This window comes from Mobula birostris, chromosome 8 (genome assembly GCF_030028105.1).
Source record: "Mobula birostris isolate sMobBir1 chromosome 8, sMobBir1.hap1, whole genome shotgun sequence".
Taxonomy (NCBI): domain Eukaryota; kingdom Metazoa; phylum Chordata; class Chondrichthyes; order Myliobatiformes; family Myliobatidae; genus Mobula; species Mobula birostris.
In genome coordinates, this window is record NC_092377.1 from 69,799,836 (window position 1) to 69,815,241 (window position 15,406).

The 15,406-nt window shown below is 39.2% G+C and overlaps 1 protein-coding gene across 3 annotated transcripts in view; it reads right to left on the bottom strand.

Annotated features, from left to right (window-relative positions):
- Positions 1-15,406, bottom strand: part of vps54 (VPS54 subunit of GARP complex) — a 90,995-nt gene that overhangs the window by 69,396 nt on the left and 6,193 nt on the right. For 2 of the 3 annotated variants that reach the window (XM_072265408.1, XM_072265409.1), the window contains exons 2-7: positions 13,743-13,872; positions 6,889-7,057; positions 4,650-4,891; positions 4,258-4,345; positions 910-944; positions 131-271 (exon numbers count right to left, since the gene is read on the bottom strand). In XM_072265408.1, the coding sequence (XP_072121509.1) occupies positions 131-271; positions 910-944; positions 4,258-4,345; positions 4,650-4,891; positions 6,889-7,027 (645 nt within the window). In that variant the 5' untranslated portion in view covers positions 7,028-7,057; positions 13,743-13,872. The remainder of the gene's footprint in view (positions 1-130; positions 272-909; positions 945-4,257; positions 4,346-4,649; positions 4,892-6,888; positions 7,058-13,742; positions 13,873-15,406) is intronic. The other variant, XM_072265411.1, reaches the window with a different exon arrangement.

Genomic DNA, 15,406 nt, shown 5'->3' on the forward strand with positions numbered 1-15,406 from the left:
TCGCCACTAGATATTAGTGCTACCTCAATTGACTGGGAAACTCTACTAAATCATCAGATTTTCGCATCTTAAAAGAGAAAACAAGAAAAGTCAAAATTTCTTCAAGGGTAACAACTTATGATTCTAGTACCTTTTCCTGTAATAACCTGGAAGATGCACCATCACGAGCTCCTTTCACACCAGCTTCATGTTGACCACCAAAATGTGACCAGGGTAAGACAGATGAGAATGTTAGAGGATCTTCCAGAGCAAAGTCTGACTTCAGAAATATCTGTAAGATAAAATATAAACAATATTCAGTACCTTTTGTATTGATTGTTTCTATTTAAATCAATGTAACATTATGCCAAAGCTAAAGATCACAACGTAATTAACAATGAGATGTCATTAAATAACAGCAAGATTTAAGCTGTTAAATAAAGACTTCATTCCAAGCATCAAAACATGGCAAAATTCAGAGCTGCCTTCATGGTGAGAAGTGGCTCCTTCAAAGCATGAACAGCTAATCCACATTTGATTGAAAGATAACAAACATGACTGATTTGTGCGGAATTTTTTTAAGCAAATGGAGCAAATTTTTAAAAAAATCTCAAATGCTGCATTGTCAATGTTAAGTAGGCTCAATTCTAGCTTATTTCTGGTTCCCTCCAAACATTATGAGAGTGTATTGAAGATGATCCTCTCAGACTTCTCTCTTTCTGCTGCCACTGCCTCCAGGGAGACACAAATAGGAAGTGCCTGCTGGGCCCAGGAATCACTAGAACAAGTGCTGCTGTTCTGCTTGCATTTGCAATTTAGCGATATCTCCTGCTGATATCACATCAGATTCTGATTTCGCATAACTTCTGGTATGTAAGGATAATGGTAGTGTCTAGATCTTGATAAAGTAATTAAAAGACTATGCATTACCTTGGGTACTTGATCCAAGTCCATTCTTGATTTGTCTGCAATGATATGAATATTGATAAAATTAAAATGCAATGCATCTTAATCGTGCTGGACTTGGTACCCACAGTCCCTATAACTCAAGCACTTACTTGACTCTGCAGAGGGCTCATTAGCCTGACCCTCTAAAACATGAGACAGACAGTGAGACACAGCAGTGGCATTAGCAGCAAGTAGGCTTCAAGCAGATCACTGCTAAATGCACCACCTATAGAACACTGATAGCAATTCATAGGGGTGGAGTTTTATACATTGTCAAAAGCCAGTGAGTTACATTTTTAAAAGACTGATAATTAGGAGATATTCAAAAACATAAAATTGTTCCAAATTATTATTAAAGATGTAAAAAAAAATTAACAGTAAGTAAAAATAATTTACATACATTCCTCCTTCTTAACTCCAGGTCATAAAAAAAAATTGAGAGAGATAAAAACACAAGACAGTTTGCAGATGCTGGAAATCCAGAGCAACACAAACAAAATTCCGAGCAGAAACTGGAGAAATTGATCCAGAACAAGTTGGAAGACTTGCACATAGGGGAAGACAAAGGAAGCTGCCTGACTAGGGCCAACAGAGAAATGAGAGAGGGGAGCGGAAGTTTGAAGGAGACCTGAAGATGATCATTGACAGCCTAAATGAAATGGGAAAACTGGAAATTGTACAGGAAGCAGTCATTAAGAAGAAGGAGCTGGGACCACGAAACTGGAGGAGTCCAAGAAGAAGCTGATGCCTCCATTACAGGAGGCTGAAGAGACTGCAGAGGCAGCCCAGAACAAATGCTCCAGTTTGGAGAAAACAAAACAGCAGTTACCGATCGAGGAAATGGGGAAGAATACGGATCCGAAGGATGATGAGCCGGATGTGTGGTACCTGTTGCCTTTCGCTAACTTCCCCTTGATTTAGGAAGAGACTTTTGGCCCTTCTCCCACTGAGTCAGGTGTAGTGGGGAGGGTTCTTTGTGGGCAGCCTGGGTTACAGCAGGACCCTGAAGGAAAGGAAGCGGGGGCCTGGACACGGGATAGGGGGCTCCGAGTTGCAGGGAGCTTGAGTGATAGATTGAGAGAGGATTTGGTAAGCAGACCCAAAATACTCCCGGTAGTGTTCGAGCCTGATGGATTAGATGAGGGGGGTACGGAGGTCTCAGAGGATTAGGAGACTCCCGGACAGGTTGGCCTACAAAGTGCCTGTGGAACAGGGCGCAAGGTCTACTGTTTGGGGATTGATGTCACTGTTTGTGCCTGGATTGGATTGGTGGGTTTGCAGGAAAGGTTGGCGAGTTATATGCATGTCATGAGGACATGACTAAATTTGGTAGAGGGAGAGTGTAGGGGGTTTCTTATTTCATGTTACTTGCTAAGGCTAATAAAATGGCTTCTCTGTAGTGTTATAATAAAATGGCTTCTTTGCAATGTTAACTGCTGAGGTAAGGGGTTCTCTGTAGCAGCATGTTTGGGTTATAATTAGTGATAACGGGACGTATTCATTTGCTAACCAATTGGGACAAATGTTATTCTTTCTTGTGTATCTGAAAGCTGTTGTTTGCTAGGGATTTGGTCAGAACTCATCATGGGAAAGAAGAGAGTAGATGCACCTGAAGAGATGCTGTGACCCAGTGAGCAGAGCGAACCCTGAGTGGGGGCTCGGGACCCAACGGAGTTCGGAGGAGATCGAATGGTGGAAAGTGGATATTGAGTGAGCTCCAACGGCTTATTTGTGCACAGAACTGATAAATTTACTGACTTGGTGCCTTTATTTTATTTTACATTTCGGTTCTCTACTAACCCCATAGTTCAAGTAAGAATTATAAAATCTTAATTATTTAACAGCATTCTGTGTACAGCTTGTCATTACAGGGTACTGATTTGAAACAGGGGACACATCGCACAGCATTCACCCAAACGAGAGTTCTAAGGTTTGGCCGGGCAGGGGGTTATCACCCCACGATCATGCCACTAAGTAAAGCAAGGGTTACACATGGATTTTCATAGTGTATATTTCATCTGCTGCTAATGGTCAACAACATTTCGTGGGATGCCCAGTTCTGAACTGAATCAGAAGAATATGTCAGGCACACGTAATTGAGGGTTCCTCAACATGATTGTACAGCAGTTATTACACCAATTCTATCACGGACAGAAGCAGCTATCACAGGTAGGTTACCTGAAGAAGCTTATCTCTCATGGTTTTTCTTACTACTTGCCATAGACCCAGTTGCCCACTATGCCCTTGAAAATGTGGTCAGTTCAGTCTGTGGTGGAATTTACGTGTAAATTTGCTGCCAGACCAAAGACTTTATTCAGTGTTTCTTCCAAGTCTATTCAACATCAGGCATCAACTGAGGGAGGACAATAGGCAATAATCAGAAGGTCCTTACCCAAACTCGACATGATGCCATGAGGATTCATCAACTCTAAATGCGATGCCTATATACCACAGATCAAAAAGATTTGCCAGCTAAATCCTGACAGTGGCACAGAGAAACTCAGAAATTCTGATGCAGGAGTTCGGCATATCAACTGCAAGGGAAAATTCTCTGGGTTTAATAATGTCAAGCTTGACTACAGCAGGTAAGGATTTCATCTACTCAGGGATATTGGTGAAACAGATGCACTTTCACAATAATCCTGTAGCTTTCCTGGTCATCATTACTATGACTAGTTTGGCCTTTCTTTTCACCCAAATTCCACAGCCTCCATGCTGGGATCTGAATTCGTGTCTTTACATTTTTCAGTCCAGGGCTCTTCGCTTATTATTGATCCAATAAAAAACTGAGACTCACGAGTACCATTGATTCAAATGAAAAGGCACATTTTCACTTTTAATTCAAATAACCCAGTCTGTTCCCACCACTGAGAGTAGTAGATGTGGATGCCCAAACATTAAAAATAAGATCAGCCTACCTCAGGAATAACAAAAACATTTACAAAGATTACACTTTTCTTTCCTTGGACATTCAAACTAAGGACACCCTACAAAGTCAAGCTCTCAAATAAAGAGGAGGTACAAGAAACTCATCACATCCAGCTAAAGTACCTGAAACATCTAGAGTCCATTTCCCTTCACAGGTGCTGCCTGACCTACTGAGTTCCTCCAGCAGATTTTTAAAAACTTCTCAAGTAATTCAGTCAGTTTACATCTTTCTAAATATTACAAGGTTATAGCACTTTCCATTCTTCTGCAACAAAAATAAAACTAGATTTTATGAACTGCATTTTCAGCATTTCATAAATGAAAAAAAATCTTGCACCTAAATATATTTCATTTTTGTGCATCTCAAATGCCACATATAATCCAAGTGAAAAATGACCTTACCATGACTACGTATAACAGGTGCAAGTGTTCGATCAGGTCCATCCTTAAGCGGACAAATTTCCTTACACTTCTCATGAATCTTCTGTCGCTAAGCATAAGAAATGCATTGAAGAGATGAAGCAATTTCAAAAACAGAAGTTCATAAACTTTAAATATTGATAAGAGTATTTGATTTGAGATTGATATCAGAGTTGAATTTTAAGTAAATAGCTTTGATCAATTTTGGATCTTTGTCAAAAGAATTTCATTTTTGAAAGCATTATATAAGATTGAAGCAAGAAAATACATGGTCATGGATAACAGATAAAGATAGGATAGTGTCTAGATAGGGAAGAATTTGCTTCAAGTGATGTTGAAAGCCAAAATAAAGATCATTTTCTACCAATGCTTACAGAAGTTGTGGCTTGAAGGTAGGATGCAAAGTGTTCCTTGGTGATTAGTGGGAGGTAGAAGGAAGGCATAACTTCGGTCTCCATAAAATCCAACCCCCATGTTTTTGTAAAGAAATCAGATTCCCTTTTGGATAGTCTGGGGTCATTTAATGCTGCTGGAAGGTTCACTTTGGAATGATATATCGTCCACCTATGCTGATCAGCCACTACTGACGGGCTATCACAAAAACTGCTAGAATCTCCTGCAAAAATAGAATGCACAGCACACATTATAAGAAGGCATTTGTATAAATATAACAAGGGGACTCAAATCATTTCAACATCTCAACACAAAAACTGTATCTTTAAATAACTTTTCCTTCCCATTATAACTTTCTACTGATGATACAGGTTGAAGTCTGTGTTTGGCCCACTGCAACTCTATGCCATGGAGCAAATTAGTTATATGAGTAACTATTACATTTTATTAGTCACTCAGATCACTGCAATCACTGGAATGAATTGATCACTAATATCATGCTACAATATGTGCTATGGATTTCTTTGGAAGTAGCCAAGCTCCTAGACAAACAAATTTAATTTTAAGGCACTTTGGCAATAATAGAGTATACATTTTCCAAAAAAAAAGGACTTCAGCCCTCTCATCATTGTGATGTCCTGATCCAGTCTCTCACACAAACATTTAGATGCAACAGAAACATTAAATCATTCATTTGTCAGCATTATGCAGAAAACAGAGAGAAACTGAGATGTTGGTTGCAATCTAATCACCAAGGTTACTGGGTCTACAAAAGTGTGCTCAAGCTAGCCATATCCATATAGTTCTGATCGAAATGCTACAGGAATGAATCTCTGTACCTCCCTCTGGATCCTCAAATTCCTAACTGGAAGACCACAATTATGTGGATTGGAAATAACATCCCCACCTCGCTGATAATCAATACTGGTGCACAGGGATATGAGCTAGCTCACTGCTCTACTCTCTCTACACTCATGGCTACGTGGCTAGGCATAGTTCAACTGCCATCTATACGTTTGCTGATGATACAACCATTGTTGGCAGAATCTCTGATTCTGACGAGAAGGCATACAGGAGTGAGATATACCAGCTATTTGGGTGGTGTCACAGCAGCAACCTTGCACTCAATGTCAGAAAGACCAAAGAGCTGACTGTGGACTTCTGGAAGGGTAAGATGGGGGGAAACAAACCAATCCTCATAGAGGGATCGAAAGTGGAGAGACTAAGCAATTTCAAGTTCCTGGTTGTCAATATTTCACAAGGAGTTTGAGAAGATTTGGTTTGTCACCTAAAACACTTAGAAATTTCTACAGATGTACTGTGGAGAGCATTCTGACTGGCTGCATCACTGTCTGGTATGGCGGGGTGGGGCTACTGCACAGTATCGAAGTAAGGTGTAAGAAGTTGTAAAATTAGTCAGCTCCATCATGGGTACTAGCCTCCATTGTATCCAAGATATCGTCAACGAAGGTGACGTCTATCATTAAGGATCCCCAGCACCCAGGGCACGCTCTTTTCTCATTGTTACCATCAGGAGGGAGGTACAGGAGCTTGAAGCCACACGCTCAGCGATTCTGGAACAGCTTCTTTCCCTCTGCCGTCTGATTTCCAAATGTGCATTGAACCCATGAACACTACCTCAATACTTCTTTTTAAATTTCTGTTTTTGCACTACTTATTTTAACCTATGTAAGATACACATATAATTACTGTAATTCAGTTTTTCCTTTATTTATCAGGTACTGCATTGTACTGCTGCTGCAAAGTTAACAAATTTCACAACATATGCCAGTGATATTAAAACTGATTCTGATCAAATGTGGAACGATCTCTAGCCTACGATTTAGCAAATATAGTTGCTATAGCTTAAAAAAAAATCAGAATCTAAATTTCTTGAAGTTCCTTCTCTACAAATGCCGAAAACAGTTTTCTGTAACCCTCTATAAATTATAACTGACACTAAATAATCAAGGTGTATGTGTTAGGAATAAAATAATAGAAGATTGATGTTGCCTGGATTAGCTGATGAGAAGAGATATGTTCTTATTCCCTTTCTTCAGAACTTGAAGGCATTTTTGCCTCAAAATATTTTCATATCGAATTTCTGAGATCAAGTATTCCAGATTGCCCATTATGCTTTAAGCAAGCAATGTTAATACATATCAGGCATTGGAAAAAAGATGAGGTAGTAGAAGAATGGAATGGGTAATATCGCGTTACCTGTTGGTTCCTTTGGACAGACATCTGGCAAAGACCTAACAGCTTTAAAGGGTTTCAAAGAAAGTTCCATTTCTTTTTTGAACTTCCCATCACTGTTGCTTGGATGAGGCACTGGTGGAGAACTATGGCTTGAGGCCATTGCACAAGGACATCCCAAGCAGGTGCCTAGCTGTACAAATAGAAAGAAAAAAATAAGTCATATAAAAATATCAAACTCGTAGAAGGCAATAAAAAGTCATTTTAAAACAATTAGAACTTACCCTCATAAGAATAGCTTCAAAAGATACTCATAATTTTCTTGCATTTTCTCCGAATTACACAAAAATGAGTTTATGACTAAAATTTGCTTGAAAAATAATATAACTGAAATGAGCAAAATTGCATTGGCATCTTTGATAGATAGATAGCAACGGTTTCAAACTGTTCCAGTTTTGTTCCTCACACTACTTTATATTTGTGCATCCTTTTTAATCATTACATTGTTCTGACCTCTTAGTCAGGATTCATCAGTAACAAAACAGAAGTTCCTATATCGCTAATGCACTCATACACCTAGATACTGGTACATGTATTCATACTCTGATTCACTCTCTTGAATAACGTTTGGGGCATAATGTACATAAGGTAATCAACTGATCATCCTTAAACACGTGAAATTCAAAATTCTGGAATTAACTCTCAGATCCCTGAACAGGAAATTTGTGATGTTTTAAGTCGTTAAATTCATGAATAAATACAAATATGAAATAAATAACAAGACTGGATAGGAGTGCAGAAAGTAATAAGAGGACCGAGTTAACATTAATTTTCTTCCCTGAAGGAGTATTACATTAAAATAAGAACGTTAAAACATGTATTTGCAACTTGCTGGGGAAAGCCAATCATTTATGTGAAACAGTTGTATTTGTTCATACAACCAACCATCAAAGTTGGAGATTCCCATGCAAATACAAAAATAGTGTTTTCTTTCTCACTATCCAAGAAACCCAACAGGCTTTCAACATGAAGTAACAATTCATTCAACCACTTCAGTATATTGTATTCAATTATCAAAACATGACCTCTGCAATGGAAATACAAAACGCAGGCCAGGTGACTACCTTCCAGAATGCCTGCATTCAGTCAAGAAGAGCGACTTTGAACTTCCAGTCTCCTGTCTCACACCAGCACCAGTGACTCAGTCTTCAGCCTCCTGTATTTCCAACAATGTCCAATGCAAGATCAAACTACAGCCCTTCATCTTTCATTTGTGGATATTACAGACCTTCGGAGTAACATCAAATATACCAAATACAACAATTTCAGGGAATCTTTTTTTCCCCTCTCTGTGGATGTGGATCAAATTTATATTTCAATTTGTTTTACTTTATATCAGTTCTTTTGAGTTATTGCTCCTTTGACAGCTGAATATTTTCACAGTTCTGATGCATCGTCCTTGATCCAAAATGTCTTTTTCCATTTCTGTTGATGCTTATTTCCTATTCGAGATTTTGGTGAAAAGAGTTGTAATTTACTATGACTGATTCAATGCAAAGAAAATCAAATGGATGCATTTGTGCTACAAACTTGGAAGTATTTCAGAAACTGATCTGTACCTTTATTGGGAGCTTGCTGTCCTACAATAATGCATCTTTAAATTTATTTATAGATTTGGGAATGAAATATTATCAGAATATCAAACAATGTAAAGGCATAGCAGAATCGGGGAGCAGTCTGCGCGAGAGATCCCAGTCTGATCAGGATCATACTGTCTAGCAGAGTCCCCATAATCCTATGGGTTGCCTGGGTGCTCCGTGCTGGTAGGTTATCTAACCCCTGTAAATTACAACTTGAGCAGGTCAGTAAAGGAAAAAAATCAGGCAGACTTGTTGGCTAAGTAAGAGATAAATCACTGGCAAATAAGTGAGAAAATGGAACTGATGGGTGCGCTTGACAGCCAGCATAAACTTGATGGTTGGATGGCCACGTTATGTACATTGTGAGAAATTCAAGAAATATGAAACAATTGACTTTAGATGAGGCCAAATAATATTGAGGACATGGAATTTCCAAAATACTACAGGACAGGGGGACTCAAGAATTCAGATGAAATGAAACTTTTTAAACATGGAATTGCTAATACTGTTTTTTTATACAGAAGCATAAATCTGAGCATATGGTACAGAAGTGCACATAATATAGGAAAAGTAAACATGCTAAGGAAAGAACGGGCCTTACACTCAACATCTGCAAAACAAAGACTGTCCACCAACCTTCTTCTACTGTATAACATGGGCTCTGAACTCAGGGACAATGTAGACTACCTCTCATATTTCAGGATCCATTTCTCAGTAAATATACATCAGAACAACGTTTGGTCCATTGAGAAAAGGGGTGTTTTTGTACTTTACATCAGGCATAAATGTCCTGGTCTGCTGCTCTGTCCAATGCTTTTGAGACCTGGATTACTAAAATCCTCAAAAGCTCTGGAAGTATAAACAAAACAACATCAACATCCTCTCACAGATCAACATCCCCATCCTTAAGGCCCTAGTTATATTTACTTGACTACATTGGCCAGACCATATTGATGGAATGCTTGACACCTGACTCTTGAAACAGTCACTCCATTTCTGATCATCTATATGCAGAAAAAACATAGTACAACAAATCAATTACGGAGCTGTGCATTTGTTTACCTCCTCATCACTATCTGAAATTTCTCCAACAATAGTTGTGTCATCGGCAAATTTATAGATGGTGTTTGACCTGTGCCTAGCCACACGGTCGCGGACGTAGAGAGAGTAGAGCAGTGGGCTATGCATCCTAAAGGTGCGCCAGTGTTGACTGTCAGTGAGGAAGAGATAATGTCCTGTGGCACTTGCTATAACAACACTGTTATTTATATACAAACCCCATTTCCAGAAAAGCTGGGATATTTTCCAAAATGCAATAAAAACAAAAATCTGTGATATGTTAATTCACATGAACCTTTATTTAACTGACAAAAGTACAAAGGAAAGATTTTCAATAGTTTTACTGACTAACTTAATTGTATTTTGTAAACATACACAAATTTAGAATTCAATGGCTGCAACACACTCAACAAAAGTTGGGACAGAGTTAAAATAAGATTGAAAAGTGCACAGAACATTCAAGTAACACCAGTTTGGAAGACTCCACATTAAGCAGGCTAATTGGTAGCAGATGAGGTATCATGACTGGGTATAAAAGTAGCATCCATCAAAGGCTCAGTCTTTGCAAGCAAGGATGGGTCGTGGCTCAGTACATAATATTGTGAAAAGATTCAGAGAATTCAGAGACATCTCAGTGCACAAAGGGCAAGGTCGGAAACTACTGTTGAATGCACGTGATCTTCGAGCTCTCAGGCGGCACTGCCTAAGAAACCGTCATGCTACTGTGATAATTATAGCCACCTGGGCTCGGGAGTACTTCGGAAAACCATTGTCACTCAACACAGTCCGTCACTGCATCCAGAAATGCAACTTGAAACTGTATTACGCAAGGACGAAGGCATACGTCAACTCTATGCAGAAACGCTGGCAAGTTCTCGGGGCCCGAACTCATCTCAGATGGACCGAAAGACTGTGGAACTGTGTGCTGTGGTCAGATGAGTCCACATTTCAGCTAGTTTTCGGAAAAATCGGGCATCGAGTTCTCCGTGCCAAAGATGAAAACGACCATCCAGATTGTTATCAGCGAAAGGTGCAAAAGTCAGCATCTGTGATGGTATGGGGGTGCATCAGTGCCCATGGCATGGGTGAGTTGCATGTATGTGAAGGTACCATTGACTCTGAGGCATATATTAGGATTTTAGAGAGACATATATTGCCATCAAGGCAACGTCTCTTCCCGGGACGTCCATATTTATTTCAGCAGGACAATGCCAGACCACATTCTGCACGGGCTACAACAGCGTGGCTTTGTAGACACAGAGTGCGTGTGCTTGACTGGCCTGCTGCCAGTCCAGATCTATCTCCTATTGAAAATGTATGGCGCATCATGAAGAGGAGAATCAGACAACGGAGACCACGGACTGTTGAGCAGCTGAAGTCTTATATCAAGCAAGAATGGACAAAATTTCCAATTGCAAATCTACTACAATTAGTATCCTCAGTTCCAAAACGATTAAAAAGTGTTATTAAAAGGAAAGGCGATATAACACAATGGTAAACATGCCTCTGTCCCAACTTTTGTTGAGTGTGTTGCAGCCATCAAATTCTAAATTTGTGTATGTTTACAAACTACAATTAAGTTGGTCAGTAGAACTATTGAAAATCTTTTCTTTGTACTTTTGCCAGTTAAATAAAGGTTCACGTGAATTAACATATCACAGAATTTTGTTTTTATTGCATTTTGGAAAATATCCCAACTTTTCTGGAAATGGGGTTTGTATATATATCTTCCCAGTCTATGCCCGTAGGCACAGAACTACAATGCTCTAAATTGTCACACTCTTAAATTTTCTCCGAAGCAATGCCTTCAGCATTGACGTGATCCTTGTCACTTCATTCTCTTGACATCTTTGTAAAGTATAGCTTCCAGTATTAGATACAATACTTATGCTGTAACTTAATGAATGTTTGGTGCAGAGAATATTTTAACTAAAAGATTACTCTTCTTTAGCAGATTCTGAGGTAACTGATGAGGCCAGAAAGGGAACTGTAAACTCTTCTGCAATGGGGAGGAATGTGGATGGTGTACTCCACCTACTATTCGAGGTTGCTGTGTGCTCCCAGTTCATAGAATTGAGGACCTCAATACTATCATGCAAGTTCCTTCTTCACTTTGAGTGGCTAAAGGGAAAAATTCTCAGGAGTTTGTTAACATCTTTCTGATGCATGGGTTCCAAGTAATTGACAGAACTGGCATATGTGCAATAGAAATTCAGATTCTATTAAAGCAAACAGGATAATGTGGATTGACAGCAAATACTCAAACCAATTATATTTATTAGAAATGTAAAATTCAAAGTCAATACAAGCTGGCCTTTGACTAGCATTAGTCACAGGAAAATTAGGTGGTCATAAACTTAGAATTCAGATAAGAGGGCAAATGTTTTGCATAACACAGCAAAACGATAACGGTAACAGTCATTTGGCCTTCTGTGTTCATGGAAACATAGAAAACATATGATACCAATAACAATCTGATCAATCATTCTTGAGTTGGGAAAGAACTATCCAACCAAATTCAACCTTCCAGTTATTGACTCAGCATCCAACAGTACACATTTCAAGTACACATCCAAGTTTTATTTAAATGTGATCTTTTCTGCTTCAACTTTTCTTACAGGAGTTACGTTCAGATGAAATATTTGTTTGTCATCTCCATTCCAATCATTCTATCAATTACTTGGAACCCATGGCCTTGTTTTTCAACCCGTCTCATCCATGGGAAAATAGGTTCTTCTTATTGACTCCATCCAGTGGTCTCAATTTTATACACCTCAGTTAAGTATTCCCCCTCCATCGTTTGCTCTGAAATGAAAAACAGTATCAATTTATCCTATCTTCCCTCCAATCTATAATCCCCCAGATCTGGCAACAACCTTGTAAATCTCTTCTGCATCCTCTGTAGTGTAATAAGTGTTTCCTGTTAAGTGATAGTACAATATCTATTGTATATAATTTTAGCATCCCCATCCTCTGCTCTTTTACTCTATGCCTCAAATTATGAAGGAAAGCATTCAAGACATTTTTAAAATCTAACATCTTTATGGTATAGTGGTTACCAGAATTATATATTCCACTCAAACCATGGTCTAACTGGCATTAGACAGCATTCTCAAACCATAGTATAACCAATCAGACCATCTATATTCTCCTGAAGTCCTCTCCATCAAAAACATGATGATTTCCTTTAAACCAATTTCATCGAAACTACAAACAAGAGAAAATCTGTAGATGCTGGAAATCCAAACAACACACACAAAATGCTGGAGGAACTCAGCAGGCCAGGTAGCATCCTTGGATTAAAAAAAGTACAGTCAAGATTTCAGGCCGAAATCCTACCAAAGGGTCTCAGTCTGAAACGTTGACTGTACTTTTTTCCATTGATGCTGCCTGCCTTGCTGATTTCCTCCAGCATTCTGTGTGTGTGGCTTTATCAAAACTACTACATTTAAGTGTTAATTATTGACTTATAGAACAAAAACCAAGAGAAAGAATAGTGAGCCTTGTGGAACCCCACTGATAACATCCTTTGTGTTAATAAAACAGCCACCGATAAGTATCTGCTTCCAGCTACTAGATCTGATCTGCCATTGATCCATGGAGAATAAAGGCCACGTACCTTTACATTGTTTGACCAGCTTACTATGTTGGCATCTTAATTAAATCCCTGCAGACTACATCAAACAAATTGCCATCATGTTTAACTCATCAAAAAAAAATCAATCTACATAAACATATATGATCTTCCCTTACAAATGCATATTGGATATTCTTAATTGCTCTTATGCTCACGTTGTCCCTCAGAATAGATTCCAACCAATTGTTTGACATTGGCATCAAAGTAATTTGACTGCAAATATTCACTTTATCTCTTCCTCACTTTCAATAGAATGACACAATATCAACAGTCTTTCAATTGTACAGTGCCACCCCTGCCACCAGGGAGAATGCAAAAACACAACTAGCTCATTTGACTCTTTTATGCCTGCTCCATCATTCAGAAAGATCATGGCATTAAAATAAAATGTAGCCACCTTCCTGCACAAACTCCAAATCTCCAAACTCCCTTATTATCTAAAAATCTAATGATCATCATCTTAACACACTCACTGATTAAACCTCCGTAGCCTCTGAGCAAAAGAATTTCTTTCTGTTGCCAAATGTGTACTTAATGCATACCTCATCTTAGGCATCAAGACAGCAGCGACCAATTGGAGATAGCAGAAGCTTGAGATGCCGTGATTTACTCAGGTTTGCCGATCAAGTATTAAAGGCAGCGACTCACGACAGTAGGATGTGTCACGACGTTCTGCAAAGGGAGTTCAGGGAGTTAGATGCTAAGTTAAAGAGCTCCACCTCCAAGGGTTGTGCACTCAGGATTGTTACCCATGCCACGTGCTAGTGAGGGCAGAAATTACACAGGTTTAACACATTACTACAGAGTTGGTGTAGGAGGGAGAGGATGAGAATTTTGGATCATTGGGATCTCTTCCAGGGAAGGTGGACAGCTTGTATCTGAACTAGAAGGGGACTAATATCCCGGTGGGAAGGTTTGCTAATGCTGCACGGTGGGGTTTAAACTAGTTGCAAGGGGATGGGAACCAGAGTGCCAGAACAGTTAGTGGAGTGGTTATGGGGACAGATGCTGGTAAAACCTCAGACAAATTTAGGAATTAAAAGGTTGAGCATGATGCAACTAGTGTCCTGAACAACGTATATTTCAATGCAAGGAAAGGCAGATGAGCACAAGGCATGGATCAACACCTGGAAATATGCAATTGTAGCTATTAGTGAAACTTGGTTGCAAGAGGGGCAGGACTAGCAGCTCAATATTTCTGGGTTCCGTTGTCTCAAGACGTGCAGAGCGGGAGGGATTAAAGGAGGAGGGGTGACATTGCAACTCAGGGAAAATGGCAAATGTTCAGTCAGAACAGGCTGCACAACTTGTCAAGTGAGGCATTATGGGTAGAACTGAGAAAAACAAAGGAATGACCACTTTGTGGTGTTATATTACAAACAACCCAACGATCCGAGGGATCGAGAGGAAAAAAAATTTGTAAAGAGATCACAGACAACATAAAGGCTCAGGAAACAAGGTTGTGATAAAAGGTGATTTTAACTTTCCACGTATTGACTGGGACTCCCATACTGTAAAAGGACTAGTTGGGATAGAGTTTGTAAAGGTGTTCCTTAATCAGTACGTAGAAGTCCCAATGACAGAGTATGCAATACTGGATCTGCTATTACGGAGTGAGACAGGGCAGATGACAAAACTGCATAGGGGAACACTTTGTATCTACTGACCACAATGTCATTAGTTTCAAAGTAAATATGGAAAAAAGATAGGTCTGGTCAGCAGTTTGAGAACTGAAATTGGAGAAAGACTGAGTTTGATGGTATCAGAAATGATCTGGCAAGCGTGGATTGGTACAGGCTGTTTTCTGGCAAAAATGTACTTGGTAAGTGGGAAGCCTTCAAAAGTGAAATTTTGAGAGTACAAAGCTTGTACATGTCTGTCAGAATAAAAGGTAAAGACAACAAATTATGAAGATGGCAGAGTTAGTTCATCAAAGCATCAGTTAAAGTTGATACTTCTACCTGGCTGGAAACCAGAGAAGAGTTTATTCCCAGTTTTATACTTTTTCAAGGCATTTACCAAGGAAGTGGATCAAAGTGGCAGTGAATTTTGTCTGCATGGACTTTAGCAATGCGTTTGACATGGTCCCACATGGGAAGGTGGTCAAGAAAGTGCAGCCTTAGAGATGAGATAGTAAATTGGATTCGACATTGGCTTTGGTAGTAAATGGTTGCTTCTCTGACTGGAGGCTTGTGACTAGTGGTGT